At 41.5% G+C, this 15,729-nt stretch overlaps 3 protein-coding genes across 10 annotated transcripts; 2 read left to right on the top strand and 1 right to left on the bottom strand.

The window, feature by feature from the left end:
- Window positions 1-2,937: 2,937 nt before the first annotated feature.
- On the top strand, window positions 2,938-7,222 carry LOC131137145 (probable tubulin polyglutamylase TTLL9). Of its 2 annotated transcripts, none has more exons than XM_058084742.1 (13): window positions 2,938-3,066; window positions 3,643-3,735; window positions 3,818-3,920; window positions 4,003-4,188; window positions 4,259-4,327; window positions 4,398-4,491; window positions 4,574-4,614; window positions 5,577-5,664; window positions 5,800-5,858; window positions 5,931-6,127; window positions 6,561-6,674; window positions 6,844-6,968; window positions 7,079-7,222. In XM_058084742.1, exons 1-13 carry the CDS (start codon window positions 3,062-3,064, stop codon window positions 7,147-7,149), a joined length of 1,245 nt encoding a protein of 414 aa, XP_057940725.1. In that variant the 5' UTR covers window positions 2,938-3,061; the 3' UTR covers window positions 7,150-7,222. The 2 variants fall into 2 exon arrangements, with proteins under 2 accessions (XP_057940725.1, XP_057940726.1); XM_058084743.1 differs by lacking the exon at window positions 2,938-3,066 and adding an exon at window positions 3,162-3,270.
- A 316-nt stretch (window positions 7,223-7,538) lies between these two features.
- Window positions 7,539-12,058, top strand: LOC131137278 (probable tubulin polyglutamylase TTLL9). 7 transcript variants are annotated; one of them, XM_058085011.1, is made up of 14 exons: window positions 7,539-7,648; window positions 8,241-8,290; window positions 8,373-8,465; window positions 8,531-8,642; window positions 8,818-9,003; window positions 9,494-9,562; window positions 9,644-9,737; window positions 9,823-9,863; window positions 9,945-10,032; window positions 10,201-10,259; window positions 10,344-10,540; window positions 10,739-10,852; window positions 11,098-11,222; window positions 11,305-12,058. In XM_058085011.1, exons 1-14 carry the CDS (start codon window positions 7,628-7,630, stop codon window positions 11,361-11,363), a joined length of 1,308 nt encoding a protein of 435 aa, XP_057940994.1. In that variant the 5' UTR covers window positions 7,539-7,627; the 3' UTR covers window positions 11,364-12,058. The 7 variants fall into 7 exon arrangements, with proteins under 7 accessions (XP_057940994.1, XP_057940999.1, XP_057940996.1 ...); XM_058085016.1 differs by lacking the exon at window positions 10,739-10,852; XM_058085013.1 differs by having other exon boundaries at window positions 10,784-10,852; window positions 11,098-12,058.
- fam217ba (family with sequence similarity 217 member Ba) lies at window positions 10,943-15,728 on the bottom strand. Its single transcript, XM_058085009.1, has 4 exons — window positions 15,247-15,728; window positions 15,079-15,175; window positions 14,475-14,530; window positions 10,943-14,399 (listed from the first exon to the last, which is right to left on the bottom strand). The coding sequence occupies exons 1-4, from the start codon at window positions 15,351-15,353 to the stop codon at window positions 13,016-13,018; spliced, it is 1,644 nt and encodes a 547-aa protein (XP_057940992.1). The 5' UTR covers window positions 15,354-15,728; the 3' UTR covers window positions 10,943-13,015.
- Window position 15,729: the final 1 nt, after the last annotated feature.

Raw genomic sequence — 15,729 nt, 5'->3', positions numbered from 1 at the left:
TAAATGTCATGATACAGCATGTTCAAAGACTGCTACCCACACATTTTGACATGAATGTCTTCGTTTTTATCTTTAGTGTAATTATCCTGTAATTATTATCCTGTAATTATTGCTAGAAACTTCTGCAAGAAGAAAGTTCATCAAAGTATTCACATTCTATTCGGTGAGGCTTTGGTGCACCAAATGGTGATTTTATTGCAATTCAGCAGTGCTGTAAAAACATCAAGTTCGTCCTATGACGTGATTAATTTCTTTGTTTTATTGTATATCATTACTTTTTTACTGCCAAATAATACAGCTCAGTTTTTCGATTCAAATCTGAGCATTTTGAATCTAATGAAGTAAGAATATAGAAAAACATGAAATGAGAAAGAAAGTCAATGTCCAAAACTTACAACTACATTGGGCAAATAATGATTTATTCCCGCAGAATGTATAACACTGCTTTCATATTTCAACCACGTGATAAATGTAGAGCAAATCACAAGGACATTATATAACACTCTGTCTTGAAATCTTGCAAACAAGTATGTCATCCTTTGGCAGTTTCAGACATGAACCCTGCATGTTTGACAACCAACCACAATGTTATCTTCTTCTTCTTCAATACGGGGCCCCTCTTCAGCTCTGAGGCCACTGAGAGATATTCTACATGCTGTCATTTTTAGCTATTTTGTCTTTTTATGTAAAGACTAAACATACTGTACATGCCAGGCAAAATAGAGTCATTGTTCACAAGGCTCACTGTTACCATTTTCCACTGTGGAGAACTTTGGTGTTGGTACTGGATTCAGGACCAACCTGTTGATAAAGCTCTTGTCATTTATGTTGTCCTGGGGAGTCGTGTCGTTACGTCACATGGGCTACGACTCTCTGTAGACCTTTTACTCGCTGAGGCTCATTATTTGTTCAAAAACCTGCATGCTGCAGTCATCCCGCCTCTTGAGGCATTACAGCAGGGGTCCCCAAACTTTTTACAGTCACGTACCCCTTCAGACATTTGCCCTGAAGCCATGCACCCCCTACTCCTGCACACTTAACAAACATGGAGGAGTTACATGATGCACCTGAATGGTACCTTTTTATGAAAAGCTTGATCAGCACTGACAGCAGTTTGCTAGCTTTGATCCTGCTTGTTGACTGGAATAATTCCACGGTGTCCCAACATACAAAATGCAAAAATACATACAACCATCAATAAAGCCTCATTTTCGAATCTCCACTCGCAGTTCCAAGTGCAAGCATTAATTGGAACATGCTCTGCACTAAGGAATGAGGTGATGACCTACTGTGTGGCAGGATCACGACACGTATCCTCATGTGTAGGCAGATATATGGACTTTATTGCCGTAGCACATTCCATTGTACTGTATTTTGAGTTATACACTGACAGGCAAGAGGAAAAGGAAGAAAATATGGCCTCGGTGTGACCTTTGCAGCAATAACAGCTTCCACTCTTCTTCCCAGAAGAGTGGAAGCTGTTGGAATGTGTCTGTGGGGACTTTTGCGAGGCCAGAGGTCCCTGAGAGGGCACGGCTTGCTGTTGCTCTCTCTTGCGGCTAAACAGACAAAATATTACAATATTGGCAGTGATGTGAATTTGACTGTGCCTCAGTTGCTATACAGGTCCGTGCATCATAGCCGTGCATTATCATACTGCAACATGAGGTGACAGCCGTGGATGAATGACACAATGATGGCCATCAAGATCAGGAAACTGTGCAGTCAAAGGTGACCTATTACGCTCATTTTAGGCCCCTTGTACTGACTTGTAGACTCTGATAGAACACCCAAGTACCACAACAACCAGCACAGAAGGCTTTCCAAATCTTCCAGAATCTTGACATATTCCAGCTGTAATTATTTGGATTTCCTGCTTCCCGCAAACTCTTTCTGTTTTAATTTATTCCACCTGCAAGCACAACCACTCTTCGGTGGTTGGTCACACTTCCGAATAGCTGCCAAAATCTTTCAAAGCCTTGTCAAAACCCACCTTTTTAAAACTGCTTTTCAAGTTGGATTCTTTTAATGAAATGTCTAATAAAATTTTCTGAATGTCTTTCCCAAACTGGTGTGTAATTTGCATTTAAATGTATACAAAGTGTCTTGAGTTTCTAGAAAAGTGCTATACAAATAAAAATTATTATTATTATTATTATAATTATTATACATTATATATTACACTATTTGCTGAAGGAATAAGCACTCTGAGGCATCAACTGGAAGAAAACCCTTTTAATATAAAAGAAGACTGTCCAATAACCTCAACACTGCCACCCAGTGGTCACAATGCGATACAGCATTATCAGTAAAATGTGACATTGTGGAATGGATGAATGGTTGGATGATGGAACCAGCTGCTCGTGTCTCCACCCCACGCCACCCCACGCCAAACTCTCGAAAGGACGCGGGCAAAGAACACAGGAATAAAATAGAATACTTTTTACTGTCATTGCACAATGTACAAGGAGATTCAAAAGGCTGTGCCTGTTTGAGTGAAAATGCCATATAAATCATAATAAAACGAACATAGAACACACTCAAAACAAAGTATTACACAGAAGTAGTCTGTATTGACAGATTGCACAGATGATAAGAACAGACATGTTCTTATGTGTCCCATGACATATAAGATAAGCAGTCAGCAGAAAACGCCTTAATTTAAAGCATCCATCTGCCGCTTATCCTCGCTAGAGTGGCGGGTGTGCTGGAGCCTGGAGGCTTAACGTTACTACCAAGTATATGTATATACTTGTTTCCTTGCAATTCCCGAGTTAATAAAGAACAAAATAAATGTTGTCGTGAAAACCTATGTGTCCTGTTTCTCAAAACTTTATTGAAATCAAAACATGAAAGCGCTAAAATTGCGTAATACTTTCAAATGCGCGTGGCTACGAGTGGGCCGTCATACAAATATGATGCTTTCAAGTGCTGGTCGTGACCTGTATCGTTTTTAAGGTTTACACTGCACGGCGGCATTCAGACACGACATTATTCTGTTTCTTTGAAACGGCGTCTTTAAAGGGTCGTCTCCCGAAGAAACACCGACTTTTCCCACAATATGACGTAAGTTGTCACGTGACTTAGATGTTTGTGGGCATGTCTTTGATTGGCTAGCTAGGATGACTCACAGCTGGCAACTCCACAAATTGTCTTAGGTAATTCATGAAGACCATGTCAAATTATACATTTGAGCCTTTAAACTGTGTCAAGCTATCTAATAAGCCATGTTACTAGGTTGCGAGGTAAAATTAAGAAAAATAATTGTTGGTAAGTTCCTCCCACATTCTGAAAACATGCTAGGTTAATTGGCCACTCCAAATTGTCCATAGGTATGAATGTGAGTGTGAATGGTTGTTTGTCTATATGTGCCCTGTGATTGGCTGGCTACTAGTCCAGGGTGTACCCCGCCTCTCGCCTGAAGACAGCTGGGATAGGCTCCAGCACCCCCCACGACCCTCGTGAGGATAAGCGGTAGAAAATGAATGAATGAATGAATTGCTAGCAAGTTCTTAATTGTTGTTAAGTGTTAGAAGTGTCGACCAGCCCAAAGGCCTATGTTTGGAACATGCTGACAACAACTAATTTGTGTTTTTAAATTGGCTGCAAAAACAGATTCTGTGAAACGTTTTTTCCCCCCAGGGAGGGAAGATGTGTTGTGCGCTACAAATGCAGCCAACCCGGCCCCATACAGGATGTTTTGAGACAAAGACCAGGTTGGATTGAAGTCAAAGAGTGAGTGGCCTTTAAATGGTCGTTCTAACACCACAACACATCAGCTTCTGTGCCAAGGTTGTGGGATCATTGTGTCTTACAGTGATGGTGAATGGGACTTCCATTGGTGCGGTGTGGGCTGGCTCAGGGAGAATTTATTTATGGAGGAACACGTAAGAGTTAACCACTTTCGCAACCATTATGAGGTGAGGTGTCAAGCTTAATTTTATCCCTTCAATTTGCAGTTAAAATCATAGATTTATGGTTTTGTGTGTTTTTGTGATTCAGCTGACTCGTAAAGACTTCATGTTGAAAAACCTAAAACGATACAAAAAAAATCTAGAAAGGGAGGCCAGCTTTATGGAAGGTTCAAAATGTGATTTCTTCCCATGCACCTTCGCACTGCCGAATGAGTATCATCTCTTCGTGGAGGAGTTCAAAAGAAACCCTGGCAGCACCTGGATCATGAAGCCGGTTAGCGGATCACAGATTGAATTCACTCCGACCGCATCAGGAAAAACTGATCCCTCGTATGTTTTTACAGGCTGCAAAATCTCAAGGCGCAGGCATCTTCCTTTTTAAAAAACTGAAAGACATCATGGATTGGAGGAAGGTTATGTGTGTTCATTTTAAATAAGAACATATGCACAGGATACCATATGATTGAGAACTTTGTGCTTCAGCATGATGGCACCCGCTCAGAGGAGCAGAAAGATGCTGCCCAAGTGGAAAGCTATGTGGCGCAGCGCTATATTGAGAACCCGTACCTGCTTGGTGGTAATTCATTGACTCAGAAATACACGTTTAATAGAAAAAGTAAAGCAATATTGCATTGCTAATTGAGATTCTGTCTCCGTAGGCAGGAAGTTTGATCTAAGGGTCTATGTGATGGTAACATCGGTATGTAAATACATTTATGAAGTCAGTATTCTATTTAAAGGGGACCTATTATGCTTTTCCCACTTTTCTGAGCTATAATTGTTGTTATAATGTTGTATTCTTGTGTTAAACAGATAAGATAATGAGGTTTGCTCATTTGGAAGTGAGCCCTGAAAGAAGTTTGGTCTGGCTCTGAACGCTCAGTTTCAGAGTTTTTTTTCCAACACAGGCTCCCTGTGATGTCAGTGTGCTATACTTCCTTATATGGGCAGCCTGGGTACGCCTGTTCTGCTCCCAGGTCAGCTGCAGTAGCCGTGTGTTTATTTTGTGTAAGTAAGCAGTTCTCTGTGTAGCATTATAGAGTGTGCATACAGGGAACATCTTACCAGCATGCATACATGCATGCAAATTTCAAGCTCATTGATTTCTTTTTCACCTCAATTGGTGGGTCTACCTGAATGTTTTTAACCACACAGGTAGTCCCACGCTAAATGTGTAATGACCACATTTCCACTACAGATGTTGTGCCAAGATTGTCTGCACTTAAGTAAACGTGGCACCCTCACGTCCGGCTTCTGAGCTGCATGGCACCAGCTCTTACAATGTGTGTCCGACAATGAGTGCTGCTCCTTAGACAGGTGAGGTGGAGGCCACGCCCTCACGTCCGGCTTCTCCTGAGCTCCACCTCACCTGGTGCTACTATCCAAGTAGCTCTCTAAGGGGTTCATCCATTTATTATGAACTCCTACACTGACAAAATTAGAAAATGGGGTGCAGCAGTTGTCCTGATCTACTCCGGAGTGCTTGGGAGTGTGACCAATCATAGCAGAGTTGGGAAGATCTACAAAGCTTTCTGTGCGGGTTATCGTGTGGAGCTGTTCTATAGGAGTCCACATCTCAATACAAAGGGCTGAAAATTAGCATAATAGGTCCTGTATAAGTTGAACACTTTATAGCATCTAATATCTAATATTGTGGCTCAGTATTTTCCCTTGAAGGCATGGCTTTATCGTGAGGGCTTTGCACGCCTCTCGAACACACGTTTCTCCCTGAATTGTATTGATGACAAGTGTATCCTTTTTGAAACTTTGTATTGGGATCCATGTTTAAATTAATTGTGTGCTGCTCATGTTTTAATTTTAACATACTGCTCGTTCACAGAGCATTCATGAAGTTCCTAAATCATCCTTAATTGCCCCATTACAGTTGTGCATCTCACGAATGTTGCTGTTCAAAAAACAGCTCCTGACTATGATCCTGAAAAGGTGAGCATTTTGTGTTCATGTAGAAAAAAACGTGTTTTTTCCACCTAAAAGCTTGTGTCCGCATTTACATAGGGATGTAAATGGAAGATCCAGAAACTCCGTAGGTATCTGACTGCAAAGCACGGAAGGCAGGCAGTAGAAAATCTGTTCAGAGAGATGGATAACATCTTCATCAGCAGTCTACAGAGTGTGCAGAAGATCATTATAAATGACAAACACTGCTTTGAACTTTATGGCTATGACATTATGCTGGACGAGAACCTCAAACCGTGAGTTTGACGACAAAGCACGTCTGTGTTTGCGTGTCGGCACTGCATCGGCATCTGTACTCAGTGATGCTCACTGAGGCATGTATGTACACACGTACAAATATACATGCACAGACAGGTACATGCGTATGCACAGGAAGACATGCTCACACAGAGACAAGCAAACATGGCCTGTTTTTATTACACTGCTGCTTGTTCTAAAACAAAGTAGTAAAACTGATAGTGTCAGAAGTGAGCAAAGTATGATGAACAATGGATTTGGCAAACTGACATATTGTCAATGATCCTGCTGTAAACGGCCATGTCTCTTTTTTATATTCACATCTTATACATTTTCTACCTGTCAACCCGTACTGAACTGATGACTATTTTCCATAGATTATGATCTGATCTCTGTAGTGATGCCACCCAATATGTCCATATTTCCATGCAGGTGGTTGATTGAGGTCAATGCCTCACCATCACTTGCACCCAGTAGTCAAGAGGATTACAATATGAAGTACAGCTTGCTGGAAGATACTGTAAATATAGTGGATATGGAAGGAAGGTAAATGATGCTAGAGCTAGATTATAGGTAAGGTACAGATGATTATTCTTATATAAGAGATAACTGTAGATAATGATAAATATGTTGTACAAAGCTAATGACCAGTTTGAAAGTGATGACATTCCAACAGTCTTTTTCTCCAGACATTAACAGTGCTGTACCACCACAGGTTGACTGGGAAGGAGAAGAGGGTGGGCGGATATGATCTCATGTGGAATGATGGGCCTGTTTATAGAGAGGATGTTGACCCAGAAATATTCGGCTGTTCGTGTTTAAAAGCCAACACGTACTTGGGTAAGGGCGCTCATTTGCTTCAGAAGTGTTTCTACCATGTGGTAACCATGGCACAAAAATATGCCATCATTCCTTAACAGCGAAAGTATGTTTTTTTTTTGTTTTTGCAGGGTGTGCAAATGATAGGGGAAGCCAGCTCAGTTGGCTTCTGAAGCCATTTACATACCAGAAGAGGATGTAATATGATCATTGGATTAATAGCATAATCGTCTGTATGTTTGCTTTATGTGATGAATAAAATGAATCACATTAGGCTGATTGACCTTGCATCTTTTCTTGCTTCTTTGTGTTCTACGCTCAAGCAGTGTCGCGATGAGTACTGGTATTGGTGTAGGCATGAAGGATGTGGACATTTTGTTACATTTGAAAATACTACAATATGATTTTGTCGGATTGATTAACTACAATATGATTTTGTCAGATTGATTAAGGTTCACACTTTTTGGTGACATGAAACACAAGAAGATGACTACTGTGTATGCTGTATTTTTAAATGCATCCTATTTTTTTCTAAAATAGTTTCCGGATAAAGCGGAAGTTCCCAGGAACTACCGGAAGTAGCGTGTGACAACTGTGCCGTTGTTACCTTGACAACCGCATCTGCAATGTGAATTTTCCTTTACGCTTCATACGTTTTATAATTAAATCCCATCACATCAATGTCACTGTCGAAGAATAAGGTAAACTTTAATCTGATATTTGATGTCATGCAGAGCTATGATTATGAACGACGTCATGAGCGAACGTCGCTAGTTATCAAAGTTGGGAGTCACTGGAATGTAAACGTAGTTGTTTTATTGAACAGTTATTGAAATTAGCCACTGTTGTGTCTTAAAATGTATTGTTCCAATGTATTTTCAATAACTGACTGTCAACTATTGTCGTAAACATGACACAGCAGTTAGCTCATCATACTAGCTACATTTAATATGATATTTAGTTTAAGTCGCCAGGTTGCATTTTACATTTTTAATAACGTTACTATATTACCAGTCAACTATTATTACGTGCATTATTGATTTTCATAACTTCTTGCTGAAACCTTAAGTTGTAAAACAATAAGTATTGTTCTATTTAGTCAAAATTGTTCTGTTCTGGTGAGGGTGGCAGCGCAGTTAACAAAACAGGATAGATGACTTCAATTATGTTCATTTAATGTCACATCTACCCTGTGTTTTTATTAAGTTTCAAATTAAGTTTATATATTGTTATTATCTTTATCATTGGTTATGGTTTTTGCGAGTGATACATCTTTTCCTTCCACATTTGCAGACATCTGTGTGCAAAACTTTGAATGATCGTAGAAAGCCCACAGACAAATGGTGGGTAATGTTTGAATTTTTTCTTTATAGAGTTATTTTTAGGATGGACACATGGCATCTGACCATAGTGGTGTGTTTCCAGGGAGGGGAGATGTGTTGTGCATTACAAATGTGGCCTCCCTGGTACCATACAAGATGTCTTGAAACAAAGGCCAGGCTGGGTGGAAGTCAAAGAGTAAGCATGGCGTTTTGTGGAAGCATCAGTGTGGTTTGTTAATGTGTCTGTTGTTTTTCTCACAGTGATGGGGAATGGGACTTCCACTGGTGTGAAGTGGGCTGGCTCAGGGAGAATTTTGATAATTCATACATAGAGGAACATGTAAGGATCAACCACTTTCGCAATCATTACGAGGTGAGGGAACACATGTCTTACTTGTCTAATGCACAGCTTTAAAGTGCTCATGTCAACAGGTATCTTATTTGACTGGTAGTGACTGACTCTGACATATCCACAAGATATAAGACATTGAGCACCGATCGCTGTTTAGCTGTCAATGAAATTTGGCATTGTATTTTTTATGTTTCAGCTGACCCGCAAAGACTTTCTGTTGAAAAACCTGAAAAGATACAAAAGGACTTTGGAAAGGGATGCCAGCTGCACGGAGGGCTCCAAATGTAATTTTTTCCCCTGCAGCTTTGCACTGCCTAATGAGTATCATCTCTTTGTGGAGGAGTTCAAAAGAAACCCTGGCAGCACCTGGATCATGAAGCCGGTTAGTTGATCACAGATGGACTCCAATGTAATATTATAAAGATTCTTTATTCGAAGTTAAAGACTCAGAATAAAGCAAGGGTCTACTTGGATTTGAGCTTCTAATACTGTTGCACCCCTAGGATTCAGTACACTGGTGATACTGCAAAATGTGTTTTTGCTGACAAGCAAAACAAAGCCAGAATTTAGTGAGAAAAAACCTTGTTATCGCCACACACACAAAAAGCACAGAAACGGAACTGAAACAGTGATCAAAAAGACAATGTCCTGGTCGTACCATGAGTGACCTGTACTGTTGCACCCCTATTGTACACGGTGCCTTGGGGTGAAGAGGTGACTTTGCAGGATTCTAATTTAATTAATGTTTTACATTTTCATGCTCTAAGGAACACAGAATCCCAGAAGGGAGACCCAATATTGTTTTCAGCTGTACTCGGCATAAATGGCCAAACCACTTCACAAGGAACTGCATTTCTTGTAAATTTTTACAGGCTGCAAAATCTCAAGGTGCGGGCATTTTCCTTTTTAAAAAACTGAAAGACATCATGGATTGGAGGAAGGTGCTCATTTTAAAGTTCATTTTAAATTTAAATAAGAAGAGACAAACATGATGTCATCTCATTGAGAACTTTGTGCTTCAGCATGATGGCACCCGCTCAGAGGAGCAGAGAGATGCAGGTCAAGTGGAAAGCTATGTGGCACAGCGTTATATTGAGAACCCCTACCTGCTGGGTGGTAACTTACTGACTCAGAAATACATAAAGGTGTGTTTTTTTGAAGAAGTAAACCAGTACTTACTAATTCAGGTTTGTCTCCACAGGCAGAAAATTCGATTTGAGGGTCTATGTGATGGTAACATCAGTATGTAAAGACATTTGTCAAGTCAATATTCTATTTTAATTGTACATTGTATGGCATCTAATATGTAATATTGTGGCTCAGTATTTTCCCTTGAAGGCATGGCTTTATCGTGAGGGCTTTGCACGCCTCTCAAGTGCACGTTTCTCCCTGAATTGTATTGATGACAAATGTATCCTTTTTGTGGAGTTATTCAGCTTGAAATTAAATGTTGATACAGTATGTTTATGTTAATTATGTGGCTTTTAGGTTTTAATTGAATATACTGGTCATCTCCTGTTCATGTTGATCATGCATGAATCCAAAGTTCCTAGTGTCCTTCCTTAGTGTCTTCCTGCAGATGTACATCTCACTAATGTGGCTGTTCAGAAAACCGCTCCAGACTATGATCCTGAAAAGGTGAGTCATTTTACTGTAACCAAATATCAGCAAAATCTTCATACCAGCTTTTTACCCCCACTTTGTGTGCTTGACTCTACATAGGGATGTAAATGGAAGATCGAGAAGCTCCGTATGTACCTAACTGCAAAGCACGGGAGGCAGATGGTCGAAACTCTGTTCAAACAGATGGATAACATCTTCATCGGCAGTCTACAGAGTGTGCAGAATATCATTATAAATGACAAACGCTGCTTTGAACTTTATGGCTATGACATTATGCTGGATGAGAACCTCAAACCGTGAGTTTAAATACAAAGCAAACATTTACAAGGCTTGGTTTACGATGAACAGTAATGATCTGCACATTGACATTCATATATCTAACATCCTTTTACTCAGATGCCTTTTTCCATGCCGCTTGACTTTCCATTATAATTTACTGCTGCTTGATAATACTAATGATTTGTCCAGTGGCATCACCTGTCATCTTATTCCAGGTGGTTGATTGAAATCAATGCCTTTCCGTCACTTTCACCCAGTAGTCAAGAGGATTACGACATGAAGTACAGATTACTGGAAGATACTGTTAATATTGTGGATATAGAAAGAAGGTAAATGGCTTTTTATGAAGCAGTAGAAGCATTTCTAGCATTCATTACATTAATGTGATATGGTCTGCTTTGGCCATACCATGTAAAGACCAGGTCACAACCGGATGTATGATTTTTATTGACATGACATTGAATTTCTGGAGCCGGCCTAGGAGCCCGTATGACCAGTTGTGACTGAGGCTTTATACAGTTATGAATGGGAGATTGACAAGACTGCACACATCAACAGTGTTGCACCTCCTTAGGTTGACTGGGAAGGAGAAGAGGGTGGGTGGATATGACCTCATGTGGAACGATGGGCCTGTCTATAGAGAGGATGCTGACCCAGAAGTATTTGGTTGTTCACGTTTAAGAGCAAACACACATTTAGGTAAGGTATTCAGGCTTACTGTTTCACAATGTATCAATCCATCATACAGCCTGTTATACTTTTGTATGTTTTTTTTTTGCAGGATGTATGAATGACAGGGAAAAACACATTTTTAAACAATTTCCAGCCCAGGCGGATTGATGTGCTACAAAAGAACTCAAAATGGCAGATTGGGCATTAAAGTCCCTGTCGTGTGCAAGTAGGTTACATGCTGGGTCATATTTTGAATACTTTTGACTCTGTAAAGCTAGTCTCCAACAGTGGTTCTCAGCTGGTTTGGCTGTGGTACCGACCGTCAAAGCCTCAGTAACACATCTCCAGCAGATATCTTCAGTTACTGGATGTGTCGGACGGACAGCATGTAACCTTCCCCCGTGTCCTTGCCATCCCGGTCAACTTTAACAGTCACCCATAAACACGACATAGCATAGCAAGCGAATGGCACAGACAAAAGCAGTACATTTTTCTTCCCATGCAAATACCTGCGACCCATTTTTGTGTCACGACCCACAAGTTGAGAATTAATGGTCGACTCAAGATACTTTACTCTGGCAATTGAATAACTGAATATCTTAATATAATCTTAATATTTGTAATAAAATATCTTATAAGCACTGCACCAAGTTTGTTCATTTGTTCACATAAGCAGCCAATGGAACACTTTTTCTATGACGAACAACTATTAACTTTCACCTTTTAAAGAAAAATAACCACCATCTTTGTTTACATCACATGGCTTGGATAGTTAATAAGGTGCAATCTCTATGCATATCACCTTGAAGTTTGATTCAAGCAAATGTGGTAAAACACATGGATGCACTATTGTAAAACATGTTAAGTCTTAAAGTGTACAGTGCAATGTTCCAGCAGTGTGTACATATTACCATATCCCCTTTTGAATCACAACGATACAGCAAAGTAGACATTCTGTTGTCTTTTACTTAATATTTTGATGTGTATGACAATGTAAACATAATGACAATGATGAATACAGGTCCACCAAAATACATAAGTATATAACTACGATGTATCAAATTTGGAAAAATATGCATTTATATTGATAGCAAACATTACACTGTCTTTAATTACATCAAGAGCTCAGCTCTATGCAAAATACATTTCATTTTTCATAGACAACAATCCACACTGTCAATACACTAAAAGCCCTTTTGAACAAAATTGAAAACTATTGCACATCTGAAACAATCCCATTCCTGCAGCATGCTACCATTTAGTCATCAATCTGCTTCTCAGACAAAGATGCAGTGAACTCAAAAGAACACATCTTAAAAATGAGGAACTAAAGATCGAAGTGAGGCACCGTAAATAATACAAATAAAAAAGAGAACAATAAAACACTGAAAACAGACATTAAAAGACCTCTACTAGTGAGTGATGTCTATTATAGTACATAGTGGTGGAAACAGTTGCTGATAACCGTCACCAAGATGAGAGCTGGCCAATCGATGCCAGTTTTATTGAATTTTTCAACATTGGTAGCATACGAAATAACTAAGCTGTGCAGCTTTGATCATTTGCATAAAGCTGAGTACTGTATTCAGATTCGGGAGTACACAGTGTTACTCAGTTGCAACACTGATGTTAACTTACTGTTTCATGTACTGTGCTATGAAGTCCTGGTGGTTATATTGTTACATAGCTGCTCAAACTCTTGAAGGTGATTTGGACTGCAGCAAAACATTATAACATGTTAGTATTACACAGAAAGCAAGCTAAGGTTCAAGCTAGACTGCCAAGTGATCACAGAGGAAAGCATTATAGGCCTGGAAGCGTTACTTTGCAGTAGAGTGGGCATTTTTTGTTTTGCCACGAAGTGGAGCCTTGGAGAGAGACTGTGTATCTTTAGCAGCTCTTTTCATGGTGGTCTTAGATGTCTGACCTCCTGCTTCCGTCCTCTGCCAGTCCTTCTCTAATTTCTTTGTGGCGAGGGCCTCTTTCTTACTTGACCCTGGAACCGTTTTCTCTGCTCCGACCACTTTGATGGTACTGGGATCCTTCTTCACATCGGTCCCAGCGTTAGCTCTGACTTGGCTCTTCCTTGTCTGACCTCTACCATTTGACTTCATTCCAGATTCCTGGGGTTGCTTTCGGGCATTGCCTGCTGCCTCCATGTGCCTGAGATGGTTCCTTCCTGCTGAGGGACTGACTGGGATCTGGGCTCCACCTCCACCTCCACCTTGTGCTCCTTGGCTCCTACCTTCTTTGGCAGCTTCTTGCGTCTCGCTGCAACTCCTCTTGATGGGCGCTCCCCGTCGGGTTCTTCGCTCGAGCAGTGGGCTGAGACGTGAGTGGCTCTGGTAGGCATAGGCTGAACAACTCCCATTGCACAGTGGATAGCGAATGTGACAGTGTGGGCAAACTGGCAGGTGGGAGAGCTGGTGTTGGGTGGCAAAAGAAACAGGAGATGGCGGATTGATGAGACATGGGAAGGCTCGCTGGCTGTGTCGCGCCCCTTTTGGGGAATTAAGCCGTGATGATGGAGCTGTGTGAGGTCTGGGTAAGGGCCCTGTAGTGACCTGTGGTCTCACGTGTCTCCCAGCTGGACGGCTGCTTTCTGTTTGCACTGTTTGAATCTGGAGCCACTCGAGCTGCAGTAGTCTCTCCAGGAACCTCTCCAAAGGCCCGACTGGCTTGGGCCTGGGAGCACCACGACCCTCCGTATTGAGAAACACTGCAAGCTGTCTAAGGCTCCAGGTGTTGAAGGGTGGAGGCAGAAAGTCTGGATAAGAGTTGGTAGGCATCTCACTCTTCTTGTCTTCATCACTACCATTCTCATGCGGTCCTGGGATGTCTGGTGGAAAGTCGTTGGAGTTAATGACCTCAGCTCTGAGATTTAAATGAGGCGGCGTGCAGGGAGTACAAGGTGATGGCAGCACGGGCAGCCTCTCCGAGTCCGACAGGTCACTGGCACTATCACTGTCATCAACCTTGTAAGGGTCGTGAAGGGCCTCTTGGACGGGGGTGGGGGAATGAGTTAGCGGGTGCTCTGGCATGTGTCGTAGTCCTGATATAGGGGACAGGGGCAGAGAGAGGGCTTGCCGATTTTTACCCATCCCCCTGTGATGATTCTGCTGAAGTTGGGTGCTGCAGTGGGACGTCCTCCTCTCCTCGTGTCTGTGCACGTTCACATGTCTGACATCTCGCTCTTCTGCCAGGCTGTGAGAAACACACAAAAACGGGAAATGCTTATGAGGATTACTGTACACTACACAGAGCCTTCTCAACACATACCTGGAGAGTTTGCTTGTATTCCGAGAGCTGCAAGTTTTCAACTCAGAAGTCCTTGGCTGAGAACAAAAATAAAATACATCTTTTAGTACTTGCCTATTCATAATACAAGCAAATTGCACAAACACAACACAAAAGAGAATTGTAATGCATACAGTAATCCCTTCATCACAGTTAATTGGTTCCAGACCCGAATGTCAGTAGCGTAGCTGTGGGGTGGCTGGTGGTGGCCGTGGCCCCCCCGGTCACATTCCCTCCACCCCAACGGCCATCTAGAGATTTCAGGTATCAACTTATTGCCGGTTCTTTGTGAGTAATGGGTCTCACCTTGGCCACTCCAATGACAAATTTCTGTACAGTAGATATAATTAGAGAAAATAATCTAAGACAACTAAGACTCTTGCATGTTGAAATGTCTTCCAGACATGTGGACAAGAAGAATAAGTGATGGCAGGGGTTCATCACTATTGTTTTGACTATAGGCCATATTCAACCACAACACAGCGACGTATTGACATATTGTTGAAAAACCGTGATAGAACGAAGCCGCGAAATTTGCTCCGAGATGTTGAGGGACAACTGTACTGCATATTAGACACCCATTTACCCTCTGCACTGCTCCAGCGTGGTCTATATCCTGACCCGGTCCTGGCAGGCCGCTCTTCATTTGGCTGGCTTTCTTCATCTGCTTACCTTTCTTTGAACTGTGTAAACAAGACATGGCTCTCTCAATATGACATTAAGTTCAATCGAAAGGCACCGAAATCAGGCCTACCTGGTGTTTGCTCCGCTATTTTCAGTGTTTTTCAACCGGATCTTCTCTTTGGAAACGACGCGTTTCAGTGTCGTGGATGTTGCGCGCTCCTGGATGATGGGTCCCATGTTGCAGTTTGGTAACTGTCATTTGAGACTGCTAAATTAAATAGCACTCTAGCTGAAATTGGCGATCAGATGCTCTACTGTGACAATAAGGATGTAAACATGCATTTTGTGCTGCAGCGCATCCTGCGTCAGTGTCGACAGCTGCCTGCACACAACGCGTTGTTAGCGTCTTTCCCATTTAGTGCTTATCTGAAGCAAAGCATCGGCTTTGGTTCCATTGAAGCGGTCGCACAGCAGACGTATATGACTTTAGTACGTCTTCACCGTCGCCACGATCATTAAATGAAATAACACTATCATACGGGTAATTCGCTTTGTATGGCTCGCAGGTTTGTTTACCTGCCGCTGACTGGTTCGCCGCTAACATTGACGTACA

This window comes from Doryrhamphus excisus, chromosome 10, assembly GCF_030265055.1.
Source record: "Doryrhamphus excisus isolate RoL2022-K1 chromosome 10, RoL_Dexc_1.0, whole genome shotgun sequence".
NCBI lineage: Eukaryota > Metazoa > Chordata > Actinopteri > Syngnathiformes > Syngnathidae > Doryrhamphus > Doryrhamphus excisus.
This window is presented reverse-complemented; position numbering and strand designations above follow the sequence as displayed.

Bases quoted from the DNA above. Each gene is read 5' to 3' on its own strand.
- LOC131137145 (XM_058084742.1), top strand. The intron at 4,328-4,397 runs GTTATGTGTGTT...TTTGTGCTTCAG, and splicing joins ACATCATGGATTGGAGGAAG to CATGATGGCACCCGCTCAGA. The intron at 5,859-5,930 runs GTGAGCATTTTG...GCATTTACATAG, and splicing joins CTGACTATGATCCTGAAAAG to GGATGTAAATGGAAGATCCA.
- LOC131137278 (XM_058085010.1), top strand. From the start codon at position 7,628: ATGTCACTGTCGAAGAATAAG. The intron at 9,738-9,822 runs GTAACTTACTGA...TTGTCTCCACAG, and splicing joins GAACCCCTACCTGCTGGGTG to GCAGAAAATTCGATTTGAGG. The intron at 10,541-10,738 runs GTGAGTTTAAAT...ATCTTATTCCAG, and splicing joins CTGGATGAGAACCTCAAACC to GTGGTTGATTGAAATCAATG.
- fam217ba (XM_058085009.1), bottom strand. From the start codon at position 15,353: ATGGGACCCATCATCCAGGAGCGCGCAACATCCACGACACTGAAACGC. The intron at 15,176-15,246 runs GTAGGCCTGATT...TTGTTTACACAG, and splicing joins AATAGCGGAGCAAACACCAG to TTCAAAGAAAGGTAAGCAGA. The intron at 14,531-15,078 runs GTAAATGGGTGT...TTTTGTTCTCAG, and splicing joins ACGCTGGAGCAGTGCAGAGG to CCAAGGACTTCTGAGTTGAA.